The sequence below is a fragment of the Lonchura striata genome, chromosome 2 (assembly GCF_046129695.1).
Source record: "Lonchura striata isolate bLonStr1 chromosome 2, bLonStr1.mat, whole genome shotgun sequence".
NCBI classification, from domain to species: domain Eukaryota; kingdom Metazoa; phylum Chordata; class Aves; order Passeriformes; family Estrildidae; genus Lonchura; species Lonchura striata.
The window spans coordinates 99,249,462-99,267,663 of NC_134604.1; the positions used below are offsets into that span (position 1 = coordinate 99,249,462).

Below are 18,202 nucleotides of genomic sequence, written 5' to 3' on the forward strand. Positions count from 1 at the left end.
TACCCAAAACCTAGAGATACATGGAGTATCTGTGCTATGTAACACAAAAGGCTTGAGAAAATAGTCCTGTGTATTTCAGGTTGGCTATCTAGAGGTAATGGCCACATATTGTTTTATCTCTTTTTTTCTGTCTCTCATCAAATGAGATACTTGCAAATATGCAGACTGCTATTAAGTAATTTAAAAGCAGTTCAATATCACAGCAATCAAAGAAGCACAGTAATTGTGTTTTTGTGAATTCAGAGCCAACCTTACACAGGGAAAAGATAGTATAATGTAGAATACCTGAGTTAGCAGCAATCCATCCTGTGCACTGAAGTAGGCAAGGACCCCAGTGAAAGTGTGTGACCAAATAGTTAAAGATTATTTTTATACGCATAAAAATGATGAGCTGAACTTGGATGTACAATTTTTCTGTTACTTGTATCTTGATTATGTAAAGAAATGAAAACATCTTGGGTTTCTGTTGTTTATTTCTACAGTTTTGGCTTTATAAATACATGTGTTCCAATAGCTAATTTCAAAACTAACAATTCTGTAATTAAGGAAGCAAGTACAGCTTATGATAATTCTTAATTCTCAGAGAGATGATCAAGTTGAAGGGAAAATACTCAATTAGTACTGGTATTTTTGTGTTCTAATTTAGCCATTCCCACAGTCTCTGTCCATTGCTGTGCTCCACTTTTGCAATTACAAAATAATGAAGCCATTGTTCAAATTTCTTGTCCAGATCAGGGGGACATACCAGAGGAGTGTGAAAGTGATGTCTTGCATCCATCTGGGGACATTGTCGATGAAAACTGTGTCACAGCCCCTGTGCCAGCAACAGCCACTTCACTGCAGGACTTAAGTGAGTTCTCAGCTCAGACACAAAACAAAGTACCCTTTCTAAATGTCAAATGTGTAACACAGAAAGCCAAATATTTAAGAGTCTATAGGTATGAAGGCTGGTGTAGTTGAAAAATTTTCCAGAAAGTGCCATTTCTGTAATAAAGAAAAAGGAGTGTTTTCCTTTGCTTTTCTGTATGAGGATGACTTTTTTAATCCTGGTTTTAGTTGAATTTGCTTTTAATTTAAACATTCTTGTAACATATCCTACCCCTCCATCCAGCCTCTTGTGAGATGATTATTTTTTCTTTAGGATAATTATTAAATATAATTTCTGCTCTTTATAGGAATGAGACATTAAATATTTGAAGTATTTTATGTACTGCTTGTCTGGATTTTTAAAAATTTATTCTTGACTCTGTTGTTGTACTGTATTATTAAAACCTTAATTAAACATTAACATAACATTAACAATGAAAAGCATTAAAACAATACAGTTTTAATTCTTTGGCTAGATGAGAATAATATCTCATAGTCAGCATATGTTGCTATTCTAATTGTTCTAGATGGAAACATTATGATTCTTTTTATTTAGAGAAGGGCTTTCTAGCTTCTCATGATTCCCACTCCTTAGTTTGCCCATCTCATTGCTGTCTAATGCTGTTCTTTGTACACAGCTTTTTAAATACATTGGTCATATCACCAGTGTGTCCTGCAATAATTTTCCAAGGGGTTTTAAATACTTTGCTTTATAAATATAAAGAATTGTATCCAACCACATTGCAGAGGGGGAAATAATACAGTAACATGGACTTTGGGATAATAAAGGTTTGTTTTATAAGCATGTCCATGAAAGGAATGAGAAGTGCATAGATCTGTCAAATCTCTGGCCTATACTTTGGCTCTACTCCTTAACTCCTGGTGAGTCATTTATCAGACAAAAAAACGTTGAGAGGTGGGAAAACCCATTATCCCATACCCAAGAGTAAGTTTGGTGTATGTACAAACAATATATCCAGTTGGTTTTCATTTGCTGTTAACGTTTTACAGGAACCTGGTACTGATTTGTATGCTCTTGTAGCGATTACTGAACTACATAAATCTAATTACAGATGTTGAAATAATTTTTCACAGCAGTGCTGGATCAAAGGCAGATTGAAGAACAGAACAGAGAAGTTGAGAAAAACTTAGAAGAAGAAAGGAAAACAGGAGAAGAAAGGAAAGAGAAAGAACAAGAAGCTTTGGAAAGTGAGCAAAAAGAAGTGGAAAAGCTTAATGAAGAGGAGGTAATTTAATCTCAGACACCAATGCAGCTTTGTAGTGGCTTGCGTTTTAGGATTGTTTTATGTGTAACTTGGTTAAAAGTAGATTTTTATTCTGTGAAGTGAAAGTAGCAGAGGCCAAGTTATTTTATGTACTTGTGTGATTAACCAGAGTCTCACTAGGGTGTCTCCTTATGCCAAGTGACTTTTTCACTGGAAACAGATGCCTTGCCTTCCCTGCCTCATGTAACTGGAAGCTACAATTTCATGGCCACTGTCACCATGCTGTTGGAACAAGTTGAACATTTGCTGTCTCTGTGGTGTGGCCACTGCAGGTGGGGACACCACCAGAGTATGTTCATGTTCATCTGTCAGGGTTTCCAGGGTATTCAGGGAAGCAGAGGGTATAAGGAGACCTTGAGTTTGTTTAAATCCCTTTGAGCTTAGTGTTTAGTGTTCTGGATTTTTAGGTCCTGTTTAATGCTGTTTAGACTGGTGTGTTTTACTGAGTTTAACGTGAAATTCTGCATGTATTGCAGGTAGTAAGGTATAAATGTATTTTTTGAATCCGTATTTATTTTTATTTTTATTTTTGTGTCTTAAAGTATATCCAAGACTTGAAAACAGATGAAGAAATAGAAGATAAAGAGGGAGTAAAATCTGAGCATAGTAACGCTGCTGCTGAAAATAATGTAAAGGATCCTCCTTCCAACCCATTAGAAAAATATATGAGAATAATTCAGCAGAGGAGAGAGCAGGAACTGGCAAACAAGGTGATTATTCTCAAAACACAGTCCCAGAAATATTGTCGATCAAATTTGTGTCTTACTAGGCATGCTTAGAATGAAAACAATATTCACATTTAATTTTCTCTTCATTTATAAACTTTATGTAACAACCTGCAGAGCAGAGTGTTTGGATTTATGTTGGAGAAGTGTGATGATCCAAAAGAAAAAAACAGAGAAAACTTTGTTCTGTAAGGATTGCTTGTATCCTCTGGGAGGGGGGTTTGTTAGTTTGTTTTTTAAAGTACTAGGACAGTATTTAAAAGTCCTCAATTTTTAGCATAAACTGCGGTTAAATATTTTGAACCTACACATGTCAGGTTGTGTTCCTCTAACAGAACAGAATTTATTCTGGCAAAATGGAAAACTGGACTTTTAAAGAAGAGGTATGGGTGGACATTACTTCAGTGAAGGAATGTAGGATGCTTTTGTTCAGACATGATCCCAAGCTAAATTTCTGAAGTGTTACCATCCTAGATCCAGTGTAGCATTTGTAGATATAGGGTTGGTCCTTCTGAAGACTTTTATTTTCAGTTATGAGCCTTAAAAATCCAGATACTATTATTAGGTCACTTTGATATTAGAACTGGTTAGAGAAAGAGAGAAAGTGTATTTTCCTCTTGGTTACCAGGATTCAAAAAAAGAAGAAATAAGAGAAGAATCACCTTCAGAAGGACTTTTATCTACTGAAAATGATGACAGGTAAGGCTCATGTATTAATCACTTCTAGTACTCCATATTAACAAATAATAATAGTAATTACTCTAATATATAGTTGTAATAGATTTAGTATGAATGTTAAGAGACATCTGCCTCCTTAGAAACCAAAATAAATTATTAATCAAAAGCAATTATTGTACATGCAAGTTAAGCACTGTATGTACCTCACATCTAAAAGCTGCACTTTATGATCTGTATCAGTAGTTGTGGAACTCACAACTTTTTATCTGCAACTGAGCAGCATCCAACTTACTTCAGAGAGCTGGAGTTTGAGGGATTGTTCTTGGGTGATGACACCCTGGGTGAATGTTTGTCTGTGCTGCACCTCACCCATAGTCTGTTCCTAGCTTTGATTTTTCAATAGCATTGTGTACTTTTAAGATACTTTATTCAGAGATTTTGTCTGCCTGCACTGAGTTACAACAACCTAGGCATTTCCTCTGGCTCTCTCTAGGCATTGATAAATACAGATGTCTATTTAAGTTGCTTACAAGAGAAAAACTAAACAATCCTCCTCCAAATCTTTCAGTTTATTCCAAGATGTAGAATTTAAAATAAGCAAAAAATGCGGAGCAGTTAGGAAAAAAATCCCATAAAGGCTCACTAGAACCATAGTAATGATTCACTGTTATCTGTGGTGTTAAACAGACCCTACCCTGCTGCTCCTAAATTGGCACCAGTTCTATTGTTTTAACTTGGTGAGCACTTTAGAAGATAGTTCTGCTTTCTGAGTTATAGGTGATGGCTTTCAGTTAATGAAGGTCCAAATCCTCCTCCTTTAGGGTTAGATTTATTGCCAGTTCACTGAAACAGGAAGAGAATTGCAGCAAAGGCAGTCGCTTAACTTCTGTTTTAAAATGAGTATTAAGATTTAAGATAAACTACATTGGACTCATACCACTTTGTTTTCCTCCCTCCTATAATCAATATAGTGTTGCAGACATTTCTCATGAAGACATGGATGAAAGCTTCTGGTGAATAATAGCTACTGATTTTTAAATTGTTATTATTATAAATATTGTTTTTATTATGAGAGATATTTTTAAAGTATTTTTGTGCCTTTAATAAATGTTAGGCACCAACACTGCAGGCTGTGTAATTATAAATTAATAAAGCAGATTTTGATTTGTTTCATCACTTCAGTCATTCATTTCAGACAGGGAGTCCTGATGTGTTACTAATTCAGAAGGAAGCCCTTGGGTGGGGTGAGAGAAAGAACAAAGCAGGGAACAGAAACTGATTAGTAGTTTTTGGTAGATTTGTGTTGGCACTTAATTCCTCTAAACTTTGTCAACTTTGCCAACCCCCACCCCCCAACCCCTTCTCCAAATGGTTCAAAGTGTGGATGAAAGGAACAAAAAATTCCCTCATCATCACCTGCTTTTAAAGGTGTCCTGTGGAGGCACTTGGCTCACACAGCGTCAGTGCACTGAGTGTGACAGACCCAAAATAAGGTGTCCCTTCTGCTGCACAGCAGGGGCAGGAGCCACTTTCAAAAGCAGCCCCTCTCATTTATCACGTTGCTATTAACCAGCCCAAAATGGAGAGATTAAAATAAAAATGCTATTTAACTCAACTTTATTTAAGCTTTGTATTTTGTAGGTAGATTATAGGCAAGATCATTAAACTTTATTTACAGTATAAAATACAGTAGTTTTTATCAATGAAGTAATTTTTGGGTGGCAGCATATATTACAACTTGCACTGCATTTGAGGCTGCTCATCTTGACCTAACTACAAGAACATGAAGCCAAGTTTGACAGAATTTAGGGGCAAAAAACCAAAGTTCTGTCTTAAATTTGCTGGACGTTTAAACACTATGTACCAAAACTGTGACAGATAGAAACTTTGCTTTTTGAAATGGAGCTAAAATGTGATGTGGTGGTTACTCTGATTTTGCATGCTGCTTAATTTGCTGTTGCAGCCACTCTGGCCTTTACAGAATTTCTGAGTGACTGCTCCAGTTGGATGTTGGGAAGGAAGTGCTTGTTGCATTATGCTGGCCAGGAACAACTACCACTACTGCATGCTGCACACAACTGCTGCTGCAGCTGCACCTGCAGAGCAGCCCTGCCCCATGCAGGAGGGCAGGGAACTCTGGAACAGAACATGTTTCACCTCAGATAGAGACATAAAGCCTAGAGATGCACTGCCATGGAGTAGCTGTAGGTCTGGGTTCAAATAAGCATACACAAGTGTTGTCTATTATCTACAAATATTTATTTTAACACTTGGATGTAACTACAGGAAGCCCTTGGCACTGATAGAAAATATTGATTCACTGTTAGGTTACAAAAATTTATACATAGCAAAATTTAATGCTCTTTACATAAAAATATTAGACTACTTAAACAAAACTTCAAAAACTCCCAGTAATAGCTACACTGAATTAGAAAAGAATTAGGCTTTAAGACACTGCCTCCATTATTACCCTTATGCAAACACTGGGCTAGAACATCACCTGCATTGCTGTAGAAATGTCTCCTTCATGCAACAGGTAAGAACATACACTAGGCTATTTTGTCATATTTGCTCTACATCAATCAACTTTGCCCCTTTTTTGAAACTGTCAAATTAGACTTCAATAGTTAACAAAAGAAATTATATTTGAATTTAATACCCCCCAAAATTTTCTCTTAATACTGATTTGAAGGAATCTGTGCTTCCTTTGATGTATATTCAGCAAACAGTCATAACTACCAAACCACATATCAGCTTAGCAGGGGTATGACTTGAATATTTAATCTTTTCAAATGAATGATGTATTTTTACTTTCCCCCCCCCAACATTTATATATATATATATATATATATCATATAGAACAAACACCAAATATACCATCACTAATACTCAAGATATCACTGAATGCTTCTGAAAAAAAACATTAATTAGAAGGCAGACTTCTATGGGAAATGACTTTAAAATGGCACCAGTTTGTTTGTTGGTTTTTTTCTGAACACCACGTTTTCTTAGTGTGCTAATTAATTTGTAAAAAGGAAAACACATAAGCACTGACTATAAACTTGCTAAGCACCAAGATTGAGAAAGGTGGACATCCTGTATTATTTTTATGGCTGCAAATTTTATTGTTTGTGTAAAACTCTGCAAACTTTCTCATCCGCTCATTTGGAATTGTCAGATCAGTGTCATTTTAATAAGGTAACACTTTTACTTACTTAAAATGTAGGATAATGGTCTCCTGCCACTGTATAAATGCTACAACATTTATAGAAAATAAATATTAAGGCAAAGCTGACATTTATTTTCAAAGAAGGGGATCATTATCCAGATCCAGGGATCTACATTCCATTAAATAGTTAATAAAAAGATTAGAACTTGGGAGATCTGCTCAACCCTCAGGTGAGCACAGGGATGGAACAGCTTCATTGTGGCAGTGTGTGGCACAGGAGTGGAGCTGCTCTGGTGTGGGGTGTTCCCAAACTGCCCCCCTGCAACCTGGGAGGTGCTGCAGCTGTGCCATCACACACACACACACGAGCTCCTCTCAGAAATCCCAGCTGGGCACGGGTTCCTTTGGGAGCTGCTCAATCACACACCATGCACATGCCTGAGGTCTGCACAGATCTACTGCCTGCTCAGCTGGGGCACCTGCCACGTTTTGTGCAGGGCATCATGCTCAAGAGCAAGTCAAATATTAAATACCAAGTCTCAAAGATGAATAATTTGGTCACTTTTTGTAAAGTGTTGCCTTTTAAAATGCCTGGAATAAACCCTCCATTCTCTTTTAGAAAGGATGGAAGATTACCAATGGGATGATTTCCCTAAAAAAGTTTTCCAGGAGCTGGAATGTGAAGCTTTTACACTTCTCTCTAATTTTGTTTGCTAGACACACATCTGTACTGCAGAGCAGCTATTTGCTGATTTGTCAGAGCTACAGAACTCTTCTGCTGAATTATTGTGGCAAACATTTATGTGTAAGAATTGAGTTGCTCTTTTGACCGAGACTGGATATCCTGAAGCTCCTGCTCTTCTTTTGCTTTGATATCTTGGTAGGCCTGCATTTTGCTTGCATCCTTTAAGTAGGCCCAGTTAGAAGACAGTATCATGAGGAAGTGGATCTGGAAGAGAAGGGTGAGCATGATGGCCAGTGAGCATGTCAAGAGGCAAAGCAAGCTGCTAGTCAGATTAATAGACGCTCTTTAAAATAACGACCAAAAAAAATAGTTATTCTACGTTAATAAGCATTCTGTTATTAAAACAAGCACAGAGGCTATTTTTCAAAGATCTCTAGAATTTGGCATGCTAATAATTCAGTTGGTTATTCACAATTTAGAGAAAGTTAGTACAACAATATTAAAATGAGCTACAGAGTTGTACAGGTCAATTAAAATGCAGAATGGGGGGAAGCAGGAAAACAGTTTTGTACGTGGCAATATACGGAATCTGTAAACTACGAGGTGCTCAGAAGAACTGCTCTCTAAGGTCGTGGTGTTTATGCATATCCAAGCCCAGAGCCCGGCAGGTCTTTTCCCCCAACAAGCAGATGAGAATTCCACCCTCCCCCTGGAAGAAAACCTGAAACTGTGAACCGTTTTATTCACGTGAACAAGGCTACATTAACACATCAAAAACTTAAACATCAACACATGAGTCCAAAACTAAGCAAAAGCATGCAATGTCTGGGTTAAGAAGTCTTAATCCTGTAATTTTATAGCTACATTTTAAACTTCCATTGTCCAACCTCAGGTGAAGAGTTGTATATAGCAAATGGTTCTCTTTTTAAAATTATTATGTGTTTGTGTTTTTAGTTTGTGCATACATCTCTTGCCAACTTCTTTTGCCCATACTTCATGCAAAAACATCTACATCTGAAAACATTGATTCGCTTCTCCTTCTTTTTACCCCACAACACTGTGAAAAGGTCCCTGTGATCTATGCATGGTTTTGCTTCCTGTGCAGTCATACTTACATTTTTGAGATCTGGCTACTGAGAAATCAGTTACTAAAGTGCAGCCGTACAAGAGCAGAAGCTATTTATATGCTGTTTCTTACTAGTTCAGGGTCCAAAAGAAAGAATGTGATTGTTTTACGCAGAGCTAAGATAAGGATTTATTTTCTTAGAGAAAGAATATCATTTGGCATGCACTTAAGAGTAAGATAAAATAATTGATTTAATCATCCATGGAATCACTTGGAAATACAAGCAAATTAATTCATAATACCTGGGATTCTGACCTCTGCCAACATAGCCTGGCACTATTTTATTATTATTTTCTTTCACACCAACTTTATTATTCCTTTTCTTTCACACCATATATATTTTGCATCATGCTTAGGGGCATTTGTATTTGGTGTTCATGGTGAAGAATAAATTAATGCATCTGACCCTGAACTGTTCCAGTATTTGTTTGAGATGACTGTTAGAAATCAAGTGGAGACCTAAAGTGAAAACATCCCCTTTTCAGAAGGATGTTTTATAAACACCCCTACAGTAACTGAATCCTCTCAACATGAAAAAATAGCCAGATCTCATCCACATCATAGTTCATATACAAGAAGTAATTTCATTAATGTGATAAGCTAAACGATGCTTACTGAAGCTATTTACAATTACTGTAACAAAATTCAAAAAGCTAGACTTTTAGTCTAGGGTGTCAGTGGTATTTGCAAAGCTACGCAATGCAGCTTTTTACTGGGCTTATACAATTTAGAATTTAGTGCAGCAATCTTCCCGACTCTTAAACTTCAAAACAGCATAGTTATATGTAGTAGCCATCATGTAGATCAGCTGGTGGAAGAGAACAAAATACAGGAGAGTAAGATACAACAAGGTGACGGCTCAAGCCCACTTGGGCAACTCTCGATACTTTTACAACAGATGTTACTCTGAGCTCCTTCCAGGGTGAAGATGCAAATAAATAACCTGCCATTTCTCTGGGGAGGATAACCCAGTACAAGGCTTAAGGCCATTTTTCAGCCAGTTGTGAGCATTACAGCAGGGCTTGGCTGGCACAAGGTTAGAAGCTGGCCACTAAAGGAAGTGTTAGACATAGGAACAAGTAATCTTGTTAACGTCCCTCTTCCCCGCCGCTACCTGGAACGGGCACTGCAGGGTTGGACCAGTCAATCTGCCTGGCTCCAGGCAAAGGAAACCAAGAGGTTATAAGCAGCTGATCAAATAAACTACAAAAATGAAAATAAATAGTGGAAATAAAAGCAGAAATAGTGGATAGAAGTAGGAATTTGAAAGAACATGCAAATAATTTTTTCCTAAATATGGGGGAGGTGGGTTAAGATGACTTCCTAAAGCAAAAGTTGGGGACCTGCTGACTTTTGGTGACCAAACCATAGCAGCAAATAATGGTGATTACAGCTCACCCCCCTTCATGTCTAGTATCACTACCTTTAATATATAAAAAATTTAATCTAAAGCATCTTATGCCTAAAATTAACATTTTTAATTATAAAACAACAAAAAATACTACCCACCAATGCTATGACAGTGGCACCAGCTCCAGCACAAGCCACAATGAACAGGTGATAAGACATGTAGAACTAGAGAAAAAAAACCACGTTAAAAACATTGAAGTAATTAATTAGGAATAGTATTAAATTAATTTCAAGTGTTTTAGAGAATAAGGACAATAAAACCATTTTTGTAGCATGGTAGCAAAGCTTTAGAAAATAAAAATGTGAAAATAATTTTCTTTTTTCTTTTTGGATGACGCAACAATTACTTCATTGTTACAGTTAAAGCAATTTCTTTATACTACTAGAATGAGTTCTCTCCAAAAACTTTCATCTAGTATTTATTACATGGTGCCCAAGTGACTTGTAGGCAAAAGCTGCACAAAGATTACATTTCTGTACCTCATTCGTGTTGCAGATGTTCTCTAAAATTGGGCCACAGGCTTTGCCAGGTACAGCATTCCAAGGGATAATACCTGAAATACCACAGAAAAGAAACCACTAATTTTAGCAATCAACACATGCTTTCTATTCCTCTCATCTTTTTCACCCACTTGCCAGTTGTGTTCTCATTCTGGGTGTCTGTGCATTGACCAGTCCAGCTTTGGAGCTGGCAGCAGGAATTCAAACAACTCCCTCAGGTTATGCTTTCTCCTCACCCTGAGGGCTGCTGCTAAGGCATGTTCTCAGATGTGTTTTTCCCATCTGGCAGCCAAACAGTTGGCTGGGTTTTTGCACTTTGGGTCCAGTTGCACACTCTGCCTACTCCCCCATTCAGCACAGAAGAGAGAATCTGCATCTCAGAGGTACTTGGCACCTTTCAGGGTAGCACTTACTAGATGAGGTTCTACTTGAACAAGAAACTACTGTGAAAGGGTGTGAATACAGAGCTAGAGGGAAGAATTACAGGATTTTTTTCTGGTTTAGTTCCAATAGGTAAAATGCATCAAGTGAACACTGCTACAACAAAGTTCAGTGTACTGCATCTCATATACTCCCAATGACTTTTCTTACATGATTGCAAGTCTGAAAAGTCAACAGAATCTAGCAAATTTAAAATAACATAAGCTTTTAGGCCAGTAACAAATGTAAAGCTTAATCAAAATCTATTTGAATTAAGAGAAACCAAATTTGTTTTCCCATACAACTTTGCATTGCAAGCCAACTGGTTGGAATTAGCAACTCTATATGCAGCAGGTCATTGAAATGATCTCAGGATGGCATGGCTTTCAAAAAGATTTCATAGAATTTTCTTCCAAGTCAGCTTCTTCTCTGCAACTGCAATGTACAATTCCAGCCTTTTAGCTACTGCTTCCACCCAAAAATGTGAGGAAAGTTCAGTGACATGTGTTGTCTGTTAGGGAGCTGCTCTCTTCCATCACGCACTGAAACCCAAATGGTTTTACTGAGCAGGGGAACAATAGAGCCCTATACAGCACTAATACAGCTGCAAAACAACCAGGAGAAGCAGGAAGGTGGAGGAGCACATCTCCCTTCATTCCTAAGCTTTTTTGTAGAAGAAAATGTCTTCCCAGGCTCTTGCTGTGAGCTGCTAAAATAGAATGTATATGTTTAACTGATTTGAAGACTTGCTTTTAAAATTAGTGTATCTTTTCTTGTACTGCACTTACCTGGACAGGAGAGCAAAGCCATGCTTTCTTACTTTTTCAACTTTGAATCCATTTTCTCAGCTTTGAATGACTTAGTCCAAAGAAAGAAATATTCCTAGAAAATGCTAGCTAGAATGAAGCCAAAAGTAATGGTGACAAAAGATCTTCTGCACAAGGGAAGCTGAAAATATTAACTTCAGGAAAAACTCACCTTAAGAAATGAAAAGCCTGACATTATTTTAAGTTATTGTCCCAGCTCCCTCAGATTTCTGTGTGTCATCAGAAAGCAGTATTAATTCATTATTAGTTATGGCAGACTTTTAATTGCAGGTTTTTGGTTTTTTAACTGAAAGTAATTGTCAGAGCGACATTCAGACATTTACTTCATCTTTAAATGTAAAACAGCTTTCTGAAAGAGCAGAATACATGCGTATGGGTTCAAAACCCACAATCTGGTTATCTACTTCTCAGCACTGTTTCCAAACAGTTTATTTTGAGGAGGATCTATTTTCAAACCTAATATTACAGTATTGGAAACCACTACAAAATCATTTCAGATAAGTGACTTGTCAGTTCAGTTAAATTGATTGCATCTGGAAAGAGATCAGTGTAATGTGAATTAATTAGAAAAGTAATAGCACACTCAGAGATAGAAGATGCTTTTGCATTTGAGTCATCTGATAAGGCTGAGACAAAACTACCGACAGACAGACAGACCGAGGAGGATGGATAAAGCATTTAATCAGGATTAAAACAAGTACCATATTGCCTGATGTCCACGCAGATCTGGTCCCCTGGAACTGTCACATTGGTCTGAAAAGATTTGATGACTTCACAAGTTGACCAGATGTTATAGAACATAAAGACAGGCACAGCAGAGAAGCCGAAGACCCCGAGCCAGGCCACTCCAAGCACATAGGTGAGGAAAACAAACTGGGCAGAGAAAACACAAACACTTTGTGTTTATTCCTTGAAAACACTACTTAAATTTTCTTAAAAGTGCTTCAAAATAACCTTAAGCATACTTTCAGAATTCAAGTAAGAGAGCATCTGATTTTCAAGCACAAAAAAATCAGTATTCTCATTGCTTACAAATACTTTGGTAGTTAAGTGCTACAGAGAAAGTAATTCAGACATTTCCTTTTTCATCAACCTGCTTGAGTAAACAGATTGCCCTCATGAAAGAGCAGCCCGTTGATTTCTCAAGATTCTCAGCTAAGCAGGGATGTAAGGTAAAACAAATTCCAACAAAAATCAACTTAAGGTTTTTTTTTTTTTTAATTAACTATAACATACTAGAATTTCTATACAACTATGCAGTGAATCAATGCTCACAGAGCTCCCCCACCCTCCCTGATGTATTGAAATAAATTTGGAATTCAACACTTGAAAATACCTATTTTTGCAAACATACCATGACTGTTAACAGCAGATCAGAAGGATTCAATTGGTCTAATACACACTGCCAAGCAGAAAATTAATTACTTCACCTTAGAAAATCATGGATTTATCCACTAAAATTTGCTGGTTTGGGTTTGCTCTTTAAAAAAATCACTATATCACATGCATTTTCTTTGGTTAAATTAAAAGACGTGGCACTGATTGCTTTGAAAATTTCCAGCTTCCTCCTCCCACTAAGCCCCTTCCTTTTTCTCTCCTCTTCAAAGTGTTATGGTGAAACAGTAACTCTGGCATCAGCTCCTAGCTCCCTCCTCCTGGTGAGACCAGGATTTGGGCTCCCCTTGGAAAGTGGGGGAATGCTGTTACATCTCCTGGGCTCTCTTTTCACCGTTAACTGTGGCTGTTCTCTCTGTAGGACTGGAAAGGTTTCACTTTCAGTAAAGCACTGGTGCCCTACTATCTTAAAATTTGTGTGCCAGAGGACAGCAGCAAGGATGGGAAAGGCTCTTCGGGAGGAGGATTCTCAGCCTGACCCAGAACAAAGGGCCTGAGCTAATGCTGCAGTTGTGGAAGTTTGCATCCCCACAGGTTTTTTCCAGAACAACCCTGCAAGTATTTGAGCAACAGCTGAACAACTGGCTAGGTTTCAGTCAAGGGAGGTGGTGTGTGGGGAGGTGGAAGTTCTTGCAAAACTATGGCCCATAAAACCCCAGATAGACTTTAATTTATAGACAACTCCACTGGAATACCCTATTTTATATTAGATAGAGCCATACACCAGACCTGTGTGTTTTGTGTGCGTATTGAAAATCCTCTCTTTGGATTTTGGGAAGGACCAAGTGGTCCAGGTTAAAGGATTTCTGTAGCTACACTACCAATAAAACACGAGTTTGCATATGTGTATGTGGAAGTGTGCATGAGAGGAAGTGCACGAAGCCTTTAAATCCTAAAATAGTCAGAAAAAAATACATTCACTCTCACAGTTAATGTGATACCTGTGGGAAATGGCTGTTCTGCATTACCAGAGCCAACACAAATAATTTAGGGAAGATGGAAGTCTGTTTTCTGTAACAACTTCTTGTAAGATGGGACTGCCTTTCAGGACTTTGCTCAGTAATGTAATGAAAGAAGTAGTACAGGAGCTCTTGATCTAAGTGGCAAAAGGTCACTGTATGTCCAGAAGCCTGTTGCCTGTACCCAGCTGCAGTCACTAGTTTGTTAAACATTTTATCTCCTCACAAACCTTGTTCTAGCCCTAAGGTTTTACACAGCAGCATGCAGGCACTTCTCCTGTCACCACCAAACATGAATGCAGCTTACCAGAGCTCCAAGCCATTCCTCAGCTGGTAAATTCTCTCCTTCATTGTGTGGACAAACATGAAAAACATTTTTCTGCCCTATTTCCATGTGTCACACTGGTATTTGTATAAGCAGTTGACAATCATGTGCCTGCAACTACTCAACTGCACAAACAATTGTCTGTACTGATGAGATGCATGGATGTGTATGTTTCTACTTTGTTTTGGATCTTTTGAAAATACTGCTTTAGATCTAAACTTGCTCCTTGGTGAAGGAGCAAATTTATGCTTGATAGAAAAAAACTGAGCAAATAGGTCTTAACTGGAAAATTATTAAATGCCTTATTTTTATTAGCTCTTGAAAAATTCAGTAAGTACCCAACAGTACAGTGGAAAATTGCTAACTCTCATGAAAATAAACATGCATCTCTTTTGTATTTAACCAGCTGAAAGTACATATTTTTTAAGTTCAGGATATAGACTGTATATTAAAATGCAACAATCACATCAAAAGCCTCTTCTCTTTTCACCCACACTTTCCCGTGGGCGATCTGTCATACTGCTTAGCTTCCTCCATAACTACGAGCTTTGAATTCAGATTTTCAGTAATAGCTTTGAAATCTTCTCTCAGAAACATAGTTATGGCTGTTCTTGCAGAGTGTGCCCTTGGGGACAATGTGGGTGAGAATCTGAAGTTTTATTTTTAGTTAAACTTTGCTTACAATTTTGTTCTAATACAGAAGTATGCTGAAGAGAATATGGCTGGTAACTTTAGGGCTTTGCGAAAAAGCCGCACTATTCTGTCTGTCTGCCTTTTGCCATCTGCAAATCAATACTTGATTCAAGTGCAAAAATGTTGTGAAGCTTCATTCATTCATTACTGTTTGTTGAAGGATCCAGACACTCAAGCACAATTGACTATGGAAGTCAGAGCCATTACAATTTGATATTTAAATAGCTCTGCAAACCACAGCCATTTTACAGTCTGCCTTTAAGCATCACTCAAGTGTTCCATGTTTAAAATCACGAATTTCATTTTAGTTCACATTAAGTGTTTTAAAATTAGCAGTCTCCTCAATTTAGTTTAGACCAGTGGGTTCAGCTTTATGACAGAGGAAGCCATGGCAGCCCCCACCCAGCCCATCTGCAGCATCTTGATTTAACCAAACACCCTTGGAAGTTCAGAGAAGAACCAAGACATGGATTGACCCTGATCACACATAAGGAGTTAAAAAAAGAAGGCAGCAACATTCGGTTATTCAAAACCCAGGAACAAACCGAGCCAGACAACTTTTAGCCAGCAAAGAGGGATGTTCCCATTTCTGATCCCACTCACCATTCCACTGATGCAGCGGCCACAGGCTGTTGTTTTGAACTCTCCATGCAGCTCCTTCACAGCACTTGTTGTATAAAACCCTTCTGCCAAAAGGATTATGCCATACAAGAAGAAAAATGATGCAATGCCATAAATTACATACTGCATTAGCTGTATTCTAAAATGGAAAAGAAAGAAATTATATAATTAGATTTCAGTCCTATAAAAACAAAGTCAATCCTCTCAAATTATAATAAATGAGAGACAACTCCTAGAAACAAAGTTCAACTCTCCCTAGCATTTTAAGCAAGCAGACTGCAGGAAAACAGTGTTACAACTGTGCCCCTTCCCAGGTAAGCAATCCTGATGTGCATTAGTCCTGCACCCACCTGAGCATCCCCTGTTGGTGCTGCAGTCCTTACACTGACTTGTGTTAGTCACCATGTTAAAGCTGCAATTTCACACCTCCACTATGGAGGTTTTCCTTTTTCCTCTTCCTGCTCCTGACGCCTAACTTGGGAATGGCTGACAGGGACAATGCAGGGCTTTGAAGTGGCACAGCCTGGAGCTGCACCCCTGACTAAACTACCAGGCTCTGTGGTCATTCCTGTGGCTTAGGGAAAGGAAGCAGTCCTTGAAATTCACAATTTCCACTGATTAAATCCAATTAACTTAAGTTTGCAAAAATTTCTGAATTCAGCAATATTAGTCTGATACAAAACTCAGCAAACATGCTGTGACTTCTCCTAAGGTTAGCTCTAGAGCCTGGAAGTGTAGTTCCAAGTGAGCTGGTAGTTTCAGTGCTTTAAGTCACAGCAGTGTTGAGTGCTTCAAAATGTTTGGGGTTTTTTTTAATGGAAGAGCTATTTAGGAAATGCTTCCGTTTTAGGTACTCTGGAACCACTCAGAGGAAGATCATCTCAGGGCACATGGTATAAGCACTTCCCTCAGATGTTATTTGAGAAAGTTCTTGATTTCTTAAAAATCTACCATCTGCAATGACACTCTAACAGTATTTTTCCTTTAGCTAGAATAGATAGATGAAAAGAATAATTTCTAAACATTATCAATCAGATTCTGTATCCAAAGCTAATTGTTTTGGAGGACCAGAATTCCAGATCTTCCATACAACACTTCTGGTCTTCAAAAGTCATATTTTGTTACTAGCACAATTTCCCTGGAACTTCTTAAAAGGAATTTGATTGTTGGGATGGTTATTTTCAATGAAGTTATTCACAGAACCAAGAGGTTAATTTCATACATCCACACTACCAGTTTTCTGAGGATAAATATGCTTTGCTCAAGATATTTTTTTTTCTGATTCTTGCCACTCTCCACCAAGCAGCTGCTGGCATAGATCTCCAAAGAGCATCTGAATGTTTTAGTTTAAAGAAAATTGACGACTACCATTTATATAGTTAAATGTTACCCTTGTATCAAAATAGGATATTGCTCATTTAAAATTTTATGTGGGAAGTGTTATCTTTGTTTTCCAAACTGATTAAAAGTAACTGGATAAATCTGTTGCATCTATGCTGTAAAGAACAACAACAACAAAAAAGAAACCAAAAAAAAAAAAAAACAAAACCACCAAAAAACTCAGGATTTGAGAGAGTATAGAAAAAATAACTTCACCATCATTAATAGCCCAGGAGAGACCAAATGCATGGTACCAGAAATTAGTAATAGGAAAACTGGTTAAAAAACTGTATTCCAAAGGGTGTGTTACTAAGATATTTTCCTTTTTCATGTTGCTGTAGCCTCAAGTTTGCCCCTTTCTAACACGCCTTCTCCCTTCTCACCCCCTTGGCTCCACAGCAGCAAGCCTTGAGCTGCTTTGGTAGGAATTATGCATTTCCCCAGCTGCTGGTGCTGACATGACAAGAAACATTGTCAACAACTCTCCAAAACATAAAACTTGCTGCCTCTGACTGCTGCTTTTGCAATTTCTTCTATTTTGCTCAAACGGAGACTGATGCAAGCACAGAGTGTTTTGTTACCCAGTTGCTGAAGAACAGCTGCTTACATTTTCTCACTGAATTTTGTGTCTAACTGCAGGGCCCTGGTGGCTCATGCCCTGGAGCTGGGGACACACTACCAGCCACAGCCAGGGACTGAGTGTGGGCAGTGCTGGAAGGGGGGAGCAGCCCCAGAGCAGGTGAGGGTACAGAGGGTCCTGTGGACAGGGGAAGCCCTGAAATGGTGCTGTGGGACTGGCACCAGTGCTCAGAGGGCATGCAGCAAACTGGCAGGTCTATGCCTGCAAGCATATACAGGGAGTCAGTGACAACAGATATTAAAAAGAAAGTAAGAATTAAGTGTGCTGCACAGGGCCCTGACACCAGAGTCTTCAAGTATCACCTGTCTGGCTTGCTGCCCTTGCACTCCTGTATGTGCCATGCCCACCGTGCCCACCACAGGGGCCCCTCATCACAGGCACACATGGCCAGGCTGGCTGCTGGACATGGGACCCGAGGCACCACTCCAGGCCTTCCTCTGACCTCACAGAGAAGCACTGGGAACATAAAAGACCCAAATATTTTGCCTGTGGTTA

The 18,202-nt window shown here is 38.3% G+C and overlaps 2 protein-coding genes across 8 annotated transcripts in view; one reads left to right on the plus strand and one right to left on the minus strand.

The window, feature by feature from the left end:
* The window catches only part of OFD1 (OFD1 centriole and centriolar satellite protein), a 29,635-nt gene extending 24,903 nt beyond the window's left edge, over positions 1–4,732 (plus strand). Inside the window, exons 19-23 of one of the 2 annotated variants that reach the window (XM_077781603.1) lie at positions 731–850; positions 1,963–2,114; positions 2,696–2,863; positions 3,507–3,577; positions 4,528–4,732. In XM_077781603.1, the coding sequence (XP_077637729.1) occupies positions 731–850; positions 1,963–2,114; positions 2,696–2,863; positions 3,507–3,577; positions 4,528–4,573 (557 nt within the window). In that variant the 3' untranslated portion in view covers positions 4,574–4,732. The remainder of the gene's footprint in view (positions 1–730; positions 851–1,962; positions 2,115–2,695; positions 2,864–3,506; positions 3,578–4,527) is intronic. The other variant, XM_077781604.1, reaches the window with a different exon arrangement.
* A 424-nt stretch (positions 4,733–5,156) lies between these two features.
* GPM6B (glycoprotein M6B) overlaps positions 5,157–18,202 on the minus strand; it is a 103,436-nt gene continuing 90,390 nt past the window's right edge. For 4 of the 6 annotated variants that reach the window (XM_077781607.1, XM_077781606.1, XM_021535559.3 and 1 more), the window contains 5 exons: positions 15,670–15,826; positions 12,396–12,567; positions 10,427–10,500; positions 10,046–10,111; positions 5,157–7,674 (listed from right to left, as the gene is read on the minus strand). In XM_077781607.1, the coding sequence (XP_077637733.1) occupies positions 7,525–7,674; positions 10,046–10,111; positions 10,427–10,500; positions 12,396–12,567; positions 15,670–15,826 (619 nt within the window). In that variant the 3' untranslated portion in view covers positions 5,157–7,524. Of the gene's footprint in view, positions 7,675–7,777; positions 9,345–10,045; positions 10,112–10,426; positions 10,501–12,395; positions 12,568–15,669; positions 15,827–18,202 lie in introns of those variants that run through there. The other 2 variants (XM_021535560.3, XM_031503792.2) reach the window with 1 other exon arrangement.